The 19471-nt window shown below is 35.6% G+C and overlaps 1 protein-coding gene across 1 annotated transcript in view; it reads right to left on the bottom strand.

Annotated features, from left to right (window-relative positions):
- The window catches only part of LOC117323514 (ubiquitin carboxyl-terminal hydrolase 34-like), a 42569-nt gene that overhangs the window by 12780 nt on the left and 10318 nt on the right, over nucleotides 1–19471 (bottom strand). The window contains exons 16-47 of the mRNA XM_033878778.1: nucleotides 19257–19343; nucleotides 18766–18852; nucleotides 18233–18406; nucleotides 16629–16749; nucleotides 16334–16458; nucleotides 16019–16177; nucleotides 14493–14603; nucleotides 13949–14125; nucleotides 10212–10395; nucleotides 9691–9854; nucleotides 9427–9492; nucleotides 8921–9067; nucleotides 8630–8686; nucleotides 8216–8293; nucleotides 8002–8096; nucleotides 7207–7376; nucleotides 6638–6812; nucleotides 6367–6445; nucleotides 6102–6155; nucleotides 5567–5695; nucleotides 5318–5382; nucleotides 4826–4955; nucleotides 4368–4514; nucleotides 3906–3988; nucleotides 3521–3599; nucleotides 3089–3253; nucleotides 2648–2830; nucleotides 1920–2024; nucleotides 1570–1614; nucleotides 1251–1355; nucleotides 635–782; nucleotides 59–156 (exon numbers count right to left, since the gene is read on the bottom strand). Coding sequence (XP_033734669.1) covers nucleotides 59–156; nucleotides 635–782; nucleotides 1251–1355; nucleotides 1570–1614; nucleotides 1920–2024; nucleotides 2648–2830; nucleotides 3089–3253; nucleotides 3521–3599; nucleotides 3906–3988; nucleotides 4368–4514; nucleotides 4826–4955; nucleotides 5318–5382; nucleotides 5567–5695; nucleotides 6102–6155; nucleotides 6367–6445; nucleotides 6638–6812; nucleotides 7207–7376; nucleotides 8002–8096; nucleotides 8216–8293; nucleotides 8630–8686; nucleotides 8921–9067; nucleotides 9427–9492; nucleotides 9691–9854; nucleotides 10212–10395; nucleotides 13949–14125; nucleotides 14493–14603; nucleotides 16019–16177; nucleotides 16334–16458; nucleotides 16629–16749; nucleotides 18233–18406; nucleotides 18766–18852; nucleotides 19257–19343 — 3792 coding nt within the window. The remainder of the gene's footprint in view (nucleotides 1–58; nucleotides 157–634; nucleotides 783–1250; nucleotides 1356–1569; nucleotides 1615–1919; nucleotides 2025–2647; nucleotides 2831–3088; nucleotides 3254–3520; nucleotides 3600–3905; nucleotides 3989–4367; nucleotides 4515–4825; nucleotides 4956–5317; nucleotides 5383–5566; nucleotides 5696–6101; nucleotides 6156–6366; nucleotides 6446–6637; nucleotides 6813–7206; nucleotides 7377–8001; nucleotides 8097–8215; nucleotides 8294–8629; nucleotides 8687–8920; nucleotides 9068–9426; nucleotides 9493–9690; nucleotides 9855–10211; nucleotides 10396–13948; nucleotides 14126–14492; nucleotides 14604–16018; nucleotides 16178–16333; nucleotides 16459–16628; nucleotides 16750–18232; nucleotides 18407–18765; nucleotides 18853–19256; nucleotides 19344–19471) is intronic.

Here is a 19471-nt window from a genome sequence, read left to right as displayed (position 1 = left end):
AGAAAATTTGGAAAACTGACATGTAATATTTTTTAATGAAGATATTAACATTACTTACTGATATTTCTTTTTGTGGACTTAGGATGCGACGTGTGGCTACAAATGTTTGGCGGAAATGGTTGCTTGGCACAAGGGATACAAGAAGACATGCAGTGGCTGAAAGGGAAAAACAAACCAATCAGTATAATGTTTATAAGTCTGACCTATACATGTTAACTACCATGACTTTTCTTAACCGGTCATTATAATACCACTCACCATTTCCTAAGCATCTTTGAAAACATAATAGATACTGTAGCATAGATTTGTATCCACAGCAACAGGATACTAATGTATATTACTTATTTTGGGTCTTATTTTAGCGCATCATCATTTTTTAACAGAATAGCTCAATAATGAACTTGTGCATACACAAAACTTGCTATAAAAACAGTACAAAGAAACTCATGATACATATAGATTTTCCATGATTAAATTCCAGGACTTTTCGAGCACCGATTATCAAAAATTCAAGCACATTTCAAGGTCTGTTCAAACCATGAAAGTGTAATTAGTACAATAAGTGAAAATAAAATTACCACTAAAATATGTATACTTACATAATTTCTTATTTCATATTTCCAGTAATACTCACCGTTTCTGACTCTAACATTGTTGTTGGCTATTAGATATGGTTCTACCCAACTCTCCATCTGGTTCAGGAGCCAATGGCTGGCCAGTTTGTTTCTGGTTACTTGAGTGGACATCCACTCCAAACATGGCTGCGGACAACTCTTGGTCAGCTGAAAAAATGACCACAAGATGACTTATTGCACCATTCCTTACACACATACAGTGAATGAGAATACTGCAACATTACTTAAGGATATCATAAAGTATAGTCTCTGTCCAACCATAATACAAACATTTACTTAATTTTATAAAACAATGTTACTTCTTGAACAAGTATTTAATTTGACCTTTGCTATAGTGAGCTTTTAGATAAATATCAACATTGTTGTTTGAACATGATCAGTACTTCCATCACATTTCAAAGGGAATTGTGAAAAATAATTTGAACTCTGACCTCTTGCATTGGCCTTGACCTCAAGCATACAAACTCTGGAGTTACATAACACTCGCTATCAGACCATGCAACACTGAGGTCAGTAACGTGTACGTCTGTTTCCTGTGAAACTTCATAAGGAAAGGATCAGCCGTTTGAGGCCGACACAAGGACTATGTGACTGTAATTACTGATCTATACTGACCTCCCAGAATCTCTGTAGGACATACTGAGTGAAGGGAGGTAACCCTGGAGGTCCTCCCCCAAACTCCACCAACATTGACATCAGTTTGAAGAAAGGCTGCGAGTGCTACAAAATCATAGACATTTCAATATAGCATTTTTATGTTCATGACGATGAATTTGATGCAGTTTTCAAAATATTGAACAGTTTGGTTTGATTTTAACCGTAATATCTGAGGAAGCTCTTGGCAAATTCTAACAAGGTGTGCAGGATTGTGATTCATTGGTAACAACACAATTTAATGTTAATTTCAGTGGATAAATTCAAACAGAATACTTACCTCAATACTTAGCTTCTTTATAGCACTAAATACCATGGTAACAATCTGTGAATAATAAGTTCAAATTAATTCATCTTCAACACAATTTCCGAATCACAAAATACTGATTCCATTAAACTACAAAGCAAAAACATTCTTTTCATGAAAACAAGGGGACCTATGAGTCCATATCACCCCGATAATAAATAGCTCCATGGTACAACAATTCTTCAGATTTCATACATTTGTCATGGGCATGCAGTGTTTCAAAAGGAATATATTCATTGAGATTTTGCAGCATTAAACTTTAATATCAGTACATCAGTTATACTTGGCGGACCATGCCTGGCTTAGGTTTAAAAGATACGTACAGCTACAGCAAGCTGCTCATTCCAGCGACAGAGACTGAAGATGAGGTTACATGTCTGCCTCACATTGATGTTGTCCCTGATCTGGTTGAACATGAATGGGAATCCCTGCAAAATACAAATAGTAACCATTAACAGTTATATGAGGAAAGTACTATTTCCATAATTTTTATTTCACAATTTTTCAGGCAATTTAAAATCCTCATACAAGGGCCCAATGAGCCCAAATCGCTCACCTGCAATGCAGTGATCATTTCATATATGGATCCTGCAGTTATTTGAAAGCATGCTACAGGACCAATAGGACCCTATAATATCTCTGGGCACTTTGGCTATTCAGAAGTCACCTTCGGGTAGGTGAGCTAATAAACTGTAATGTGGGTTATCAGCTTAAGTATTGGTTGCAGATCTACTTTGCCCTTCATACTATTGTTTTACACAGTAGTATCTTAGGTCAATTCCACATAAAATCTACAGGACAAGACCTCCAGATTAATTGAATCTATAATTCCTACCACAGGTATGGTGGACAAATCTGTCATAAAATCTGAGTATTGTCCATATCTTTCCAGTTGTTAATTTTACATTTCTTTCCCTTACAGATTCACTGCCATGTATTACAGAAATTATTCACAATCCCTCCATCACAGTTCCAGATATCAGAAATGTGAATGCTATTCCCCTTTACCAATTACAGTTATAGTCTTTATCAGAAATGTTATGCTATTTACCTTTCCTCCCCCAATAACAGAGTTATAGTCTTTATCAGAGATGTGAAGCTGGTTGTCCTCACTGCGAGATTTCTCCACCAGAAGGGCTATCAGTGTGATCATCTTTTCCAGTGACATTGGTTTATAGTTATCATCTGTGATGGTGATCACTTCATCCTCCTCATCGTCTGACGGAATCTCCACCTACATACCAGTGAAACATGTCAAAATTACATGTCGATAATCTGTTATTTATCAAATATCAACAGAAGAACAGATAAATATACAATACCTTTGTAAAAATCCTTGGCCAACATATTTGTTCCAAAAATACTCTGGCTGTCAATTTCAATAATTATGCTTAATATCTTCTCAAATTAGTTATATGGGAAATTATTAAGTTGGCAATACAACATATAAGGAGAATTATAAATAATATATTCTCAAGTCTGAATAACTTACGTAGTTCTCTTGGGCTTTCTGTCCCATGTAGAAGCCAATCATAGTGGAGATGGCATTACTATTGATCAGGAAGAAACACTCTTCATCTCCCATCTTGGCAAACTCCAACAGGAATGCAAAATATTCCGTCAGGTACTTGCTGTGGGGACGCACACCGTGCTCGATCTAAAGTACAGATAAGGGTAGGCTATATTACAGACTTCAGTTACATGAATTGTGATTCACAACAATTCTTAGATCATTAAAACGAATATTGAACTTAATCAATGTCAAGAATTATTTTATCAAACAAATGAAACATTTAACAGATTATGAGACAACACGCTTGTAAAACAGGATTACAATCAAGTAAAACTGATGATTTTAAAACTGTCTACTGTTGTAAGTATTCATACAAAGTGTACATGACATTTCCTTCAATCATTCACTCACAATAGTAAGCATCTTCTTGATGAATCTGGTCACACAGGATTTGGTGCCCAGCTCTGACACATCAATCTCACCATCATCACTGTAGGAAAGAAATTTCAACAGAAATACAATGCCCAAGCTACACACTATTGAACTTTTATTGGAATTAAGTGTGAAATGATTTAACAAATCATACCTGTAGTAACATTTTAAAAATTGTTCCAAACACAAATATTCATTTATGAAAGTGAATGTTTGCACAACCCTAAATATACACTGTATAGGCTCCCATTTTGATGAGGTTAAGTTTTTTTTGTCTGAAATATATTGCAGAAAATTGACACCTGAGAACCAAATTGTACGTGTTTTGTATATAACAGTCATTAGGAGACAGACAAATACTCACCCCTCGATGAATGGCTGTAGGTACAAGTCCATGTGTGCTGATCGTAACTGGGAGATCACATGGATTAACAGACGCTGGAACATCTGGTCAATACAAACAGTTGTCATTTTAGAATTAATGTTTGTCCAATGTCAGATATTGTTTCCAATAATTGTGCAAGACACAGATGTGAATTTCATCTGTAAGAGTAATCTTTTTAAAAACATTTCTAATAAGAAATTACTTACCTTCACACCAAGTTAATTTTTTGAAGTTTAATTATTCTGATTTATCAAAACATCATTTCATTTATAAACAACATAATGAATTCCAGGTTTAAATTGAGCAAAAGTACTTATCTATGCTGAAGTAGTTGTAAAATTTCTGAAGGGATATACTTGGAAGTCTTGTTATATTTTCAAGAGTCAGAACAGGACCAGGGAGGTAAAAGTGAAAAAAAGGGAAATGTGTAAAATCACCAACCTGTCTGACCATCTGGTTTGGACACTTAATGAGGATCTGCTGGGGCCACCAGTCACTCTCGGCCATGTGGTCCAAGAACCACTCACATGCTGAAGGACAGGTGTTAAACTGCTTCGTCAGTAGCTCTATCCACTGTAGCATGGTTGGCTGGCAACAAAAGTATATACTTTATTAATCACCAAAAGGACTACATTTTACTTAATGGTTGGGAAGACAATCTTGACAATTAGAGAAAGACAATTTGCATCTTTTTTGTGTATTATTATAATAGAACTAACATGTACATGTATTTCAGTAGATAATGCTTTAAAAGGGCTATCTTGATTTTCAGATGAACTTTTTTTTTTTTTTTAATGTCAATTTAGAAATGTTGGTTAATCAAGTGATTGTTTTCTTTGAATATGTGTCACATTATCTCCTCCAGTCAAGAACAAGGCTAGATATACAAGACAGTTTACCTTTTCCTTAGCATGTATGAGGGTCTCTAGGACAAATGAAGTACTGAGTTGTGAGGCCCGGAGGGACACCTGTAACTGAGGATCCTTAGACAGTGTTGTGGGGATGTATCCACAGATCTGCCAGATAAACCTGTTACACAAAACAGAGTAAATCAGTCAACCACAAACAAATATTCATAGTCAAAGCCTGAATTCAGGATGAGATTCTCAATTTTTTTTAGTTAAATTTGAATCTGAGGGATAGGCCAGTGAAAACCGTACCTTCAAACCCCTATATATGTATATATCTACTATCCACAGATTTCAAATCTATTATTATATTTTTTGATAAATTCTTTATCAGATTCTTTATGTGACACTCCTTTATACTCCTTTATAAAAGTTAGAGTCCTGGGATGGGATGGGTGTTTTGCTGATTTGATTTTGTTATTTACTTGTCATAAAACTATTGCATGTATTTGGTGTTAAATTCAAGATGAAAGCAACACTTACCCAAAATAGGTGTGTTCAAATATATTCTTGTCCTGAAGGAACTGCATATTATCTTGCCAAATCCACTTTAAAGAAAGAAAACATTTAAGCATTAACTTGTTAATATCATAATACAGATTATATTTGTTTTTTTCTCTTTCAAATTCTGTTTGTTTTTTAAGGTTTCCTTACTTCTCACTTTATAATTACATTTATATTTAGATCAACAATCAAATTGTTTTGTAGGACAATTTTGAACATAACACATACCTCAGCCAATTCTTTTGAAAGTTCAAAATTGAACTTTTGGACGGGTTCAACCTCTAACAACTTATTGGGTTCATCAGTGTCTTTCTTAATCGGACATCTCTCATAGAACAACATGTAAGCACTATTAGTCTGAAAAAAAAATTAAACTTTTATGATCAAATTATTAATCATTTTGTGATGTTTGTTATTTCTTTGTATGGAAATAAAATTCTGATAAGCAACTTTGAATTTATTTCAAATCAACATTATGGCTAATATTTTATAGGATATATCATACACACAGATAGCAAGGGTAAGTCTGCTGACAATCAGATTATCAAGTACATTTACAGTAGACCTCCTCAGGATTTTCTAACAAAAGAAACACTTCTACCTTATCAACAGAGGACATCTTGTTTACTTTAATCACCTATTTATTTTCAATTTCTTATCAAATCTTCTGTGGTTCTCAAAGTCTAGCAAGATAAAATGTCTGTGAGGTTCTTAGGATTTACATCAGATGATTGATTGGGATAAACTGTTATGAACGTCATACCTTTTCAAATGAAAAATCCATGAATTTGTCGGTCACAGAATCGTATGTTTTACTCTGAGGAGAGAAAAGTAAAAGGTCAAAACAAATCAATGAAAATCTGAACAGAATGGTTATTTAGAACTTCTATCATTAAAATTTTACAACACAGCTAATGAATGATTTGTATTCGAATTACATTTGTGAACAGCAATTTAATTTTCAGTTACATTTTATGCAACTGTTGGAGAATAATTATTAAAAGGAATATGTCATGATATAATCCTACCGTCATCTCTCCCCCAAAGCACTCAGTAGCAATCTGGCTCGGATCAAATGGCTTCACCTCTGCATCATTGAACAGGTACCTGGACGACAATTTTACATCATGAAACAATTTCGTACAAAATGAATAAATCAAACACTAGATTTCTTTCATTGAAATGAAAACTAAGAGTCAACAATTGTTTCTAATACACAATGCAAATTTCTTCAGAACTTACATCTAATTCTAAAGTATAAATACTAGTTATCATTGAACTATTCCTTATTTGACTCACCATTTATCCTGGCCATTGTCTGTTGTGTGCATGCGGTCGCGTATGAAGCTGTAGTAATGTCCACCATCAGCTGTTCCTGTATGTACAGTCACACCTGTCAGCTCATAATCGTATCCCTCCTCTTCATCATCCTCCATCTCCAGCATTTGTAGTCTCTCATCTTCATCATCATCCACTGTTAGAAGAATTTGTGTAGCATTGTAGATATTCTGGATACTTTACAAGAGATTTCCTCAAGAGTAAACCATCACAATTGCTCTTTCTTATATTATCTTTTAAGTCCTGTAGCTACATTTACTTTTGCATAAATCAAACAAGGGCTGAGTTTTACCTTTCATCAATCCATAGAAGTTCACACTATCCTTGTCATACAAAACTTCATTTGAAGTATAATTCATGATGCTCAAATGGTACACATATTTTATTGTTTTACATTCTATCAACAGCTATGGTCATTTAAGGACAGTGTTAAATATAAATTCCTGAAAAGTTACCAATTATTGTCCATCTACAAATAAAACTAAAGCAGACAATCCTTAGTTTTTGTTGAATGAATCAAATTGTGATACCTTTGAGTTTGTCAGGCCCCATGAGAGTTTTCTCCATGTACTGGGACATGTCCAAACACAGCGGGAAGGAAAAGTGAGTGTTCACTTTCTCTTTCATCATCGTCACCATGTTGAAGGTATACCGCATGGTGTTGAAGCACAGTATCCTTGGTAATCTCTTGAAACAAGCCCTGATGAGTAAACAATATAGTATATAAATCAAATTCTTAAAGTGATGAGTAAACAACATATTATATAAATCAAATTCTTAAAGTTAAAATCCAATCTATCTGTTGTCACCATTCTGGTTCTCATATTGAGCATTTGACCTAGAGTTGTCGGTGAGCCCCAGTTGTTCAAAAGGTCATCAGGCTAATCACAGTTTAACAACAATTTCAAAATCCTGATAAATTGTGGTAAAACTAACTTGACAACATTTTATGAACTTATAAAACTTGTCAGTCTCTTCCTACCTGCCTGATTTATACAATACACACACAAAAGTTTTGAAGTAAAGGAGAAATGAGATTTTCCCTAATCAAGTGATTAAGCTAATCACCTTTTGACAAACTGGGCCCGGTTTTAGGCTCCTTTTACCTTTTCCGTGGTCTCTAATCTATGCAAAACTATATTTTGTTAATATTTTTTCTCTCCTTCAATCAATTTTGAGTTAAGAGTTATGGTTTCATTTGAATGTCGATATTCTCTACTTGTTATCGTTACAAAATTACTATTCCCATAGATACTGCTTTCATACGGAAATATATTTTGGTTATGACCCCGACATAACAGGGACTAGATCCAAGATCTACTTACCGTTTTTCTGCACGGACTTTCTTCTGACATTTTGAACAGGTGTACATGTTGTCTCCCTCCAGCATGTCCTTCACTGTCACCTCATCCAGTGATTCCTATAAACACCATCATTTAATGTCATACACAATGGAAAATGGCAATTTCAGTAAGACACCTTGAAGATCAAGTGGTAGGAACATAATTGTCAATTGTGATATGTTTGTATCATACTTACATAAAGGTTTTTCATGTCCGTCACCTGACATCTGACCGTGTAGAATTCCTCCAAGGTCCTACTCACATGAGGACAATCCTAGATAGAAAGACAACATACATTATTCTACAGTAGTATAAACTATATGAATCATCACATCAGGACAATCCTAGACAGAAAGAAAACATACATTATTCTACAGTAGTATAAACGATATGAATCATCACATGAGGACAATCCTACACAGAAAGAAAACATACATTATTCTACAGTAGTATTAACGATAAGAATCATCACATGAGGACAATCCTACACAGAAAGAAAACATACATTATTCTACAGTAGTATTAACGATAAGAATCATCAACTGTATCTGTATTTGCACTGTATCTATTTCTTCCAATCCAACATGAAAAATTACCAAGGTTTACTTACCAGAGACACAACGTTGTTAGTGAGAATACCACCAAACAGGCTTTTCACTAGTTTGTGCTGTGTACAGAAAAAAACATCTTCATATAACGATCTAGTCAGCGAAATAAAGGAACACAATCATCTTTAAATCATTTATGCAGCCTATTGAAAGGACTAACTACAACAATTATTTTTCTCCAACACAAAATTATTGAAAAACGTCTTTAATTTGTTCTTATACTTTTAACATGTTTAGTATGCTTCCAATTCCTTAACACATGGAAAATGTATTATTATTTTTAAAGAGCCTACCATTTCTGGAGACATATCCTCCAATTTGCTGATGAGGTCAGTGAAGAACTCGGTCATGTCCTTTTGTTCTCCTGTGTTGAGAGGCTGTTTGTCCATGGTATACGTTTTACAGAAGCTCCGAGGGTTGTATGCTTTTCTTTCACTCTCCTATTGAACGTGAAAAATGTTGACATATGTATACAGTGGAACATGAAACATGTTGACATATGTATACAGTACATTATCATTAATCCACCTAAAAAACCTCATGAAAATCATTAAAATACACATATATATACAAGGCATGCAGACCCTTGAGCCCAAGTCCTATTTGGATTTAATGTTGGAAAAAGAATGTTGAATTTACTGTCTAAAAAACCAATTGTGAATGAAAGTGCATGTTATAAACAGCAATGCATGCTTTGAATATATGAAATGCACAATCAATTCTTGGAAATTTGCTGATAATCATAGGAGGTAGAAATAGTTTCTACCACCCACATCAATCTATTGGATATAGTTCCTACCTGTAGATAGGCGAACATCTTCTTCAGTTCTGACATGGTACCTTCATACTTGTTATGCTTTGAACACTGAAATAAAATCAAAACCGTCTTTTTATTATTTTCATATTCTCATCACAAATTTTGATACTGTGACTTCAATGTTCTGAATATGAGGAGCTCAAATTACTGAAGTCATGATGTAGCTCCAAAACGAAGAAAAGAAGTTGTAGATCTTCGAATACATATAGAGAATTACGATTATGATCGGACTACTCAAGTACTTACAACGGCCTGAAGTACAGACTGACGTGCCTGTGGTAACATGTACAGGTGCTGCATACAGGTGGCCATGTAACATGTGGCTCCCAGATTGGTCAGCCCTACGTAGCCACACTTTGATCGTCCATCTTCATGGGGCCAGTAGTCCCATGGGTAGGGTGTGTGGGCATCTGTAGCAGGAATAATATTTCAAACCATTTATAAACCATTTACAGACATTTTTATTCCTAACTGCGTTTCTCTTGTATACTGAGGAATATCAAATGAGATATCTATATTCCACAGTCTTTTGTAATTAATGAATTGTTATATATTCAAAATTATTTGACTATACATCCATGTTATCTTGTCTTAAGTATAATATTTCAACTAATGACACCCAAATACTGATCCTTGTTGACTTGTTTTATTTTCATTTCAAAATATTTCATCAATTAATTTGATTTGATGGGAATTGGGCTTCAGACTATAGTTATACATGCCCTCTCCCCATACTGGTTTAAATATGTAACACAGGGACTGTATACCTTTCGTGTGCTGTTTCATCATGAGTTTGTGAAGTATTCCGAAGTTGTCCACACTGCCTTTGACAAACTCAACCAGGAGATCATAGGCTGAAGAGCGACTTGTTTGACTTTTACACTTTGGCAGAAATCTCTTACTGGGAGAAGGAAGGGCAAACAGCAACCAGAAAACCTCCTCTAGAAAATTCTGCAAACAAATGATTCACTATTCAGTATATACCCAACACAATACTCATAGAGTAAAACAAATGATTCCCTATCAGTATATACCCAACACAACACTAATCCAGTAAAACAATTATTTCAGTGTAAAGACTGGTTACCTGTCCCTCCGATGATGGCTTGTATGTGGGGTTGTGTTTGATGATAGCTGTCATTAAGTTAAGTAGTCCTATAACTCCATCGTCCTCCTCAAACCCCTGCCGGGTCTCCAGGTATTGGCGCTCCATTATATGATTGGACACATCCTTCGCAAGGTTGTTGATGTTGACAATCTCATCCTGAACAATAATAAGCATGGAATTTAGCATATGAGCCATTCATTTGCATATCATATCTAATCAATTTGTAATATGAATCTACAATGCATTATACAGGAAAACGAATTTGTCCACCAACATATCTAATAGTTCCTGCCCCCTGTGCTCTAATCCATTCATCTGTCTCCTTTACACATTGCTCAACACTTTTGATAATTAGGAATCTGGTTGTAACTTTTCTGCTGATGTGCCAGAACACTTTATTAGTAGCAAAGTGAATCTGTGGCTTTAAGATTCTTCTTGGTCTTTATTGAAAATCCAAAAATCAGGCTGAAAATGTACTAGCACTGAGAAACCTTTCAGATTTGCTGATTTAGCATGACAGTACCTTGTCTGACTTGGCATCCTCCTTTGAGATGCTGTCCACGAAGCGACACACCAGCCAGAAGTAGTCCCGACAGCCTGGCCCCTGGGGCTCCTTCTCCTTCAGCCCATCCAACTGTGTGACAAAAGACACCATACAAATTTATACTTGGTTGATATGGAGCTATATAATATACAGTAAAACCTCGATATAACGCCACCTTCTGTTCTACGAAATTTTGGCGATATAACGAGTGTGGCGGTATATCGGGTTTGCCATTCATAACCGAGTTTGATGTCCAAAATTTATCGGTGGTGTTCCCATAACAACTGGATGCTTGGGAGATCAAAAACTACTTAAGAAAAAAATATCAAAAACATTTTATTAATATCAAAATAATACATGATAATATTGTACACTGTAAATAGATAAATATTAAATTCAATTACTTTACCGAGAATGATTCAATCAGTCAATGTAACCTCGTGATCGTGTGTATGCTCAGCCTCAAGTTACTGGGCTTCAAAAAATGAGTTAATGGTCGTTTGTTTTGCCTTCAATTGACCAACTGACAAGACAAACTGTTGAATAGATAAACATTTTTGAATATCTGATTCGGTTGTAGAACTCTCGTGTTCGAGAAATTTTAAAACCGTGTCGATAGCCACCTTTGCTTCTCCTATAGTAGGGGGCGGGGCTATGCAAACCTCGCTGTCGTCATCATCGTCGTCCGAGATCGCGTTTGTGGTCACAGATTTCACGATGTCGCCTTCTTCGACAACTTCACTCGGTGCTAAATGTTTGTCCATATCAATGAATTGTCTAACTGTGAGTCGCAACTCTGGATCTAAGTCCAGTTCGTCATGGACACGCACTAGGTAATGCCTGCATGTCTGTGTCGGGGGTTTCCGGTATCGATGACGACGCGTCGTCACGTGGTACGATACCGCTGTGTATCCAGCATCTCGCGATTGTCTCGGGAGTAACAGAGTCCCACGAGATTTTAACAAAGCGTGTAGCGGTATCTAAGAATAGACTTGGGGGCTCCTTTTTAAAAATAGTAAGTACAAATCACAGAAGTGAGCTTTATTTATGATACCTTACCTGTAAACTTACCTGTAGAAAAACCACAAAGGATTAGCCATGGTCGATTGATTTCATGTGTGTACATACACATGCTCACAGGCGTACAGCTAATTAGCCTACCTGTCAGTCACGTCACAATAACATCTAAACACACACGTCATTCTGGACTAAATTTGGCGATATTAACGAGGTCAAGATAATGTTAATTTAACTGTTTGTTTCGGAAATATGATGGCGGATAGCGGTAGGCGAGTTTGGCGGTAAAACGGGTGCATTAGCATGGGAGGAAATCCGTTCTGAATAAATTCATGGCGATAAGCGAGTTTGGCGGTATAACGGGTGGCATTATAACGAGGTTTAACTGTAGTAGAGTTCAACCACGAAGTCATTGTATCATATACCAGGAGAAAAGTGGAATATGTATTAGTTTTATACAAATAAGCTATTTTGTAGGTTATACTCACATCAAAGTTGCGTTGCGGTTTGATAGTAAGGGCCTCGTTGAGGAAGCTGAGTAGACTAGACAACATGGGCATGAGAAGAGTATAACCAGTCTTACTATCTGCGGTGCGTCCCAGACACAGGCGGTACAATCCCATGCAAGCCTCACGTCTCACAAATGGCTGCAAAAATACATATCATCTCGTTAACCTCAAATCTTGATCAATATTCATTTAATCTTGATCAATATTCATTTCTTAACGGAAGTTTATAAAGAAGAAAATTAAATGACCATAACAATTTTTATAAGAAAAGGTTTAAAACATAACTGTATTCTGTAGGGGAAAAGTAATGTATACCTCTGGTGCATCCAGTGTGAGTCTGCGGAGCCAGGACACAAAGTTCTGGGCAGAACACAACGCATGTTTGACTTCTTCACTGGAGTAGGCCCAGGATACCAAAAACAACCAGGAGTAGTGTACCACTGAAATATATACCAGCAAATATTACACATACATCAGCCAGTATGACTTTACATTATTGGAACTCATTGTAAAGGAATGAATTTTCACTATAGCAGAAATGTCATTATCTTTTATACAATTCTTTTTAGCAGATAATATCAGGTAAGATGTTAGGATAGCAGGATACCTACCTTCTGCCCTGCCCCATGTCCCTGTGTTGATAGGGTTGGTGTCACTGGGGAAGGCTGCATCATATAGAATCTGCATGAGGATCTTTAGGATAGACTCGATGTTCAGCATGGATAATGTAGACTGTAACATATGGAAAAATATTAAAACTTAACTTAAAATATCCACAATACATATCAACAAATCTAAATAATATTCCTTAGTATTCTATATATATTTCACATGTTTTGTAACAATTACAGTTTGGAAATTATATATTGAAATACAGTCGAACCTGTCATATGTGACCTTCCAAGGGAGTCAATAAAAAAGGTCACATATGACAGGTGGTCTCTTAATCCAGGTTCAAAGAAAATGACCCGAAAAGGAAAGTTCATAATTATTCTGCCACATATGTAATATTTATCAGCTACAAGTATTAGTACATATATGTATATGAAAAGGAATTACCTCAGTCATCAATTAAGATTGTGAATATAATCAAATCTGTAAGAGACCTCTTGAGGAAAACGAAAGAAAAAAAGAAAAAGAAAGAAAAGAAAGAAAAAAAAAAAGAACCAAAAAAACCTCCTCTAGAAAATTCTGCAAACAAATGGTTCCCTATTAGTATATACCCAACACAATACTCATAGAGTAAAACAAATGATTCACTTTCAGTATATACCCAACACAATACTAATAGAGTAAAACAAATATTTCAGTGTAAAGACTGGTTACCTGTCCTTCTGATGATGGCTTGTATGTGGGGTTGTGTTTGATGATAGCTGTCATTAAGTTAAGTAGTCCTATGACTCCGTCATCCTCCTCGAACCCCTGCCGGGTCTCCAGGTATTGGCGCTCCATTATATGATTGGACACATCCTTCGCAAGGTTGTTGATGTTGACAATCTCATCCTGAACAATAATAAGCATGGAATTTAGAATATGAGCCATTCATTTGCATATCATATCTAATCAATTTGTAATATGAATCTACAATGCAGTATACAGGAAAACGAATTTGTCCACCAACATATCTAATAGTTCCTGCCCCCTGTGCTCTAATCCATTCATCTGTCTCCTTTACACATTGCTCAACACTTTTGATAATTAGGAATCTGGTTGTAACTTTTCTGCTGATGTGCCAGAACACTTTATTAGTAGCAAAGTGAATCAGTGGCTTTAAGATTCTTCTTGGTCTTCATTGAAAATCCAGAAATCAGGCTGAAAATGTACCAGCACTGAGAAACCTTTCAGATTTGCTGATTTAGCATGACAATACCTTGTCTGACTTGGCATCCTCCTTTGAGATGCTGTCCACGAAGCGACACACCAGCCAGAAGTAGTCCCGACAGCCTGGCCCCTGGGGCTCCTTCTCCTTCAGCCCATCCAACTGTGTGACAAAAGACACCATACAGATTTATACTTGGTTGATATGGAGCTATATAATATACAGTAAAACCTCGATATAACGCCACCTTCTGTTCTACGAAATTTTGGCGATATAACGAGTGTGGCGGTATATCGGGTTTGCCATTCATAACCGAGTTTGATGTCCAAAATTTATCGGTGGTGTTCCCATAACAACTGGATGCTTGGGAGATCAAAAACTACTTAAGAAAAAAATATCAAAAACATTTTATTAATATCAAAATAATACATGATAATATTGTACACTGTAAATAGATAAATATTAAATTCAATTACTTTACCGAGAATGATTCAATCAGTCAATGTAACCTCGTGATCGTGTGTATGCTCAGCCTCAAGTTACTGGGCTTCAAAAAATGAGTTAATGGTCGTTTGTTTTGCCTTCAATTGACCAACTGACAAGACAAACTGTTGAATAGATAAACATTTTTGAATATCTGATTCGGTTGTAGAACTCTCGTGTTCGAGAAATTTTAAAACCGTGTCGATAGCCACCTTTGCTTCTCCTATAGTAGGGGGCGGGGCTATGCAAACCTCGCTGTCGTCATCATCGTCGTCCGAGATCGCGTTTGTGGTCACAGATTTCACGATGTCGCCTTCTTCGACAACTTCACTCGGTGCTAAATGTTTGTCCATATCAATGAATTGTCTAACTGTGAGTCGCAACTCTGGATCTAAGTCCAGTTCGTCATGGACACGCACTAGGTAATGCCTGCATGTCTGTGTCGGGGGTTTCCGGTATCGATGACGACGCGTCGTCACGTGGTACGATACCGCTGTGTATCCAGCATCTCGCGATTGTCTCGGGAGTAACAGAGTCCCACGAGATTTTAACAAAGCGTGTAGCGGTATCTAAGAATAGACTTGGGGGCTCCTTTTTAAAAATAGTAAGTACAAATCACAGAAGTGAGCTTTATTTATGATACCTTACCTGTAAACTTACCTGTAGAAAAACCACAAAGGATTAGCCATGGTCGATTGATTTCATGTGTGTACATACACATGCTCACAGGCGTACAGCTAATTAGCCTACCTGTCAGTCACGTCACAATAACATCTAAACACACACGTCATTCTGGACTAAATTTGGCGATATTAACGAGGTCAAGATAATGTTAATTTAACTGTTTGTTTCGGAAATATGATGGCGGATAGCGGTAGGCGAGTTTGGCGGTAAAACGGGTGCATTAGCATGGGAGGAAATCCGTTCTGAATAAATTCATGGCGATAAGCGAGTTTGGCGGTATAACGGGTGGCATTATAACGAGGTTTAACTGTAGTAGAGTTCAACCACGAAGTCATTGTATCATATACCAGGAGAAAAGCAGAATATGAATTAGTTTTATACAAATAAGCTATTTTGTAGATTATACTCACATCAAAGTTGCGTTGTGGTTTGATAGTAAGGGCCTCGTTGAGGAAGCTGAGTAGACTAGACAACATGGGCATGAGAAGAGTATAACCGGTCTTACTATCTGCGGTGCGGCCCAGACACAGGCGGTACAATCCCATGCAAGCCTCACGTCTCACAAATGGCTGCAAAAATACATATCATCTCATTAACCTCTAATCTTGATCAATATTCATTTCTTAACTGAAGTTTATAAAGAAGAAAATTAAATGAACATAACAATTTTTATAAGAAAAGGTTTAAAACATAACTGTATTCTGTAGGGGAAAAGTAATGTATACCTCGGGTGCATCCAGTGTGAGTCTGCGGAGCCAGGACACAAAGTTCTGGGCAGAACACAACGCATGTTTGACTTCTTCACTGGAGTAGGCCCAGGATACCAAAAACAACCAGGAGTAGTGTACCACTGAAATATATACCAGCAAATATTACACATACATCAGCCAGTATGACTTTACATTATTGGAACTCATTGTAAAGGAATGAATTTTCACTATAGCAGAAATGTCATTATCTTTTATACAATTCTTTTTAGCAGATAATATCAGGTAAGATGTTTGAATAGCAGATACCTACCTTCTGCCCTGCCCCATGTCCCTGTGTTGATAGGGTTGGTGTCACTGGGGAAGGCTGCATCATATAGAATCTGCATGAGGATCTTTAGGATAGACTCGATGTTCAGCATGGATAATGTAGACTGTAACATATGGAAAAATATTAAAACTTAACTTAAAATATCCACAATACATATCAACAAATCTAAATAATATTCCTTAGTATTCTATATATATTTCACAAGTTTTGGAACAATTACAGTTTGGAAATTATATATTGAAATACAGTCGAACCTGTCATATGTGACCTTCCAAGGGAGTCAATAAAAAAGGTCACATATGACAGGTGGTCTCTTAATCCAGGTTCAAAGAAAATGACCCGAAAAGGAAAGTTCATAATTATTCTGCCACATATGTAATATTTATCAGCTACAAGTATTAGTACATATATGTATATGAAAAGGAATTACCTCAGTCATCAATTAAGATTGTGAATATAATCAAATCTGTAAGAGACCTCTTGAGGAAAACGAAAGAAAAAAAGAAAAAGAAAGAAAAGAAAGAAAAATCACCATTCACTTAATGAAATAAAATGCTTATAATAATGGACAATATATAAAAATATCCCCATTTCTACATATGTAGTACAATATTTATTTTTTTAAATTTAATTCAGTTTCTTTTATTTTCATTAATACAGGTGTATATATATATAAATTCTTTTAGCATGTTACAATATTTTTTTTTATTTTAAGATACAAAAAATAATCAAAGAATTTGAATGGCTAATTTGAATATTTCCAGTACCGGATACATTTACAAAAAAAATAAAAAAATTTTTTTTTTGCATTCCTGAATTCCTGGCCCGGACTTCCGTCCGGATTATTAGTCACATAACTGCATTTCCTTCATAACGATGGAGACGTTTTTAACTGGCAAATATCTGTCCTAATGTCTCAAAAAGAACATAAATTTCAGTTAAACAGTAAGTTGACTGTTTATTCACTCTTTTTCATACTTCCCAAGCAAATGTTTTTATTTATATCTATCAAAATTTCGTGAAAATCGTCTGAATGGCGAGGACGTTTTTTCGCCATATCCCATCTCCTTCTTTCATTCTTTAGAAGTAAAGTACAGTTTCGTTCGTTTTTGGGTGTTATCAGGGCAAAGATAATAAATTCAATACATTTTTTGAGACAGAATAAGACTTTTCATGCATTTCTGAAGTATTTTTTAATCTTTAAAAGCAGACAAGTTCGTCCGGTTTCTTCTTGATTAGGACTTCTGCTTCCGTTTTAAAACTCGGAAAGTCGCTGAAAAAAGTCGCTTTTCAGCATTTGGGACACGAAAATGATGGTCGTTAGTCGCGTCTGACAGGTAGTCGCTTAATCCAGGTCACTAGTATAGTAAATAACGTTGGGAGGAAAAAATACGGTCGCATATGAAAGGAAGTCGTTTAATTCAGGTGGTCGCTAAGGCAGGTTTGACTGTACTAGTTTTTATAACAAGTAATGAAATTATATATCATATTAGTTTTTATAACAATAATTGAAATTATATATCAAAATAAAACAAAGACAGTTATGAAATAGCCAATTAGCACTGTCTATATAGATCTGGCTGTACCTGATTAAGTCTGGGTATAATTATCTTCTCACTGCCTCCTTTATGACGTTTCATCTTTTTTCTGGGACTTTCATAAGACTCAAACACATCATCATGACCAGCTTCAGCATCTGACAATTCCACAGAGAACTGGCTGATGAGTCGGAGTAGGTATGCCAGACACTCCTGATTCCACTGTTACACAAAAGTTGGTTATAACACACTAACACTTTTCTACTTAATTGTAAAGGTATCTGTATTTGGCCAAACTACTTTTAAACCAATCTAAAATAAATTCCAGAAAATAGCATGCATCAAATGGTATAGAACACTAAATGAAAAGCATTTTGAATGTTTTATTTTACACTTTAGCAAGATCAAACGTCATTACTTATCTAAACTTTATACAATATATGACATTTCATATTCAAGCTGCTCTTTGTGACTGCAGCTTCCTTGTGTTATGCTATGCCGATCCATGTCACATTTCCCTACATTTTGTAAGATATATGTCTTTCATATAATACCATCATGGACAGTTATTGGTCACATACCTGGCTCCACGCTTCTTCCTCTCTAGCTTGTAAAACACCAGACTTGAAGATGTTGAGCAAGTGTTTTAAACCACCCTTTGTTATAAACTACAGAGAAAAACAGAAAGCAAGTTTAAATATCAGCACTAAATTATCGATACATAAAGTTTACAATGAATGTGTCCCACCTCAACAGAAGGAACTCAATGTGAAGTATAACCAAAGAAAATGTTCTAAATACAATATCTAAACAAAGTTAAATAAGTGAGGCTCAAATATCAATAACAGTGAGCTAAATTAAATATATTTTTTTGTATTTATTCCTTAAAATGTATCTAAAAAGTAGTTATATATAATAATATAATATTAATGACAATAAACACAAGTCTGACTGAAGTCAGTGGAATGGAAAAGACAAATAATTTAAAATGACCTATCCACTACATTTGCGGTGTATAATAATAAGTGATGTAGACAAACTGTATGATGCAGAATGTGGCTTTGTAGATTACCTTCTGGCTCCAGACCTCCTCACTGCTGTCAGTGTCCATCTCCGAATCTGTACTCATAGCTCGAGAGTCTCCAGCACCTGCCCTCATCTGGTCAACCCAAATAATAAATACAAGTTTATTAAGTACTTTTCAATCTCCTTTTTTGGAGCTTAAAACCAAAACCATTTTGATGCAGTAATACTGAGAATTAAAAATCTTAGGAAGTAGTCAAAATC

Source organism: Pecten maximus, chromosome 3, assembly GCF_902652985.1.
Source record: "Pecten maximus chromosome 3, xPecMax1.1, whole genome shotgun sequence".
NCBI classification, from domain to species: domain Eukaryota; kingdom Metazoa; phylum Mollusca; class Bivalvia; order Pectinida; family Pectinidae; genus Pecten; species Pecten maximus.
Note: the sequence above shows the minus strand (reverse complement) of the source record. Positions and strands in the feature narration are given on the sequence as shown.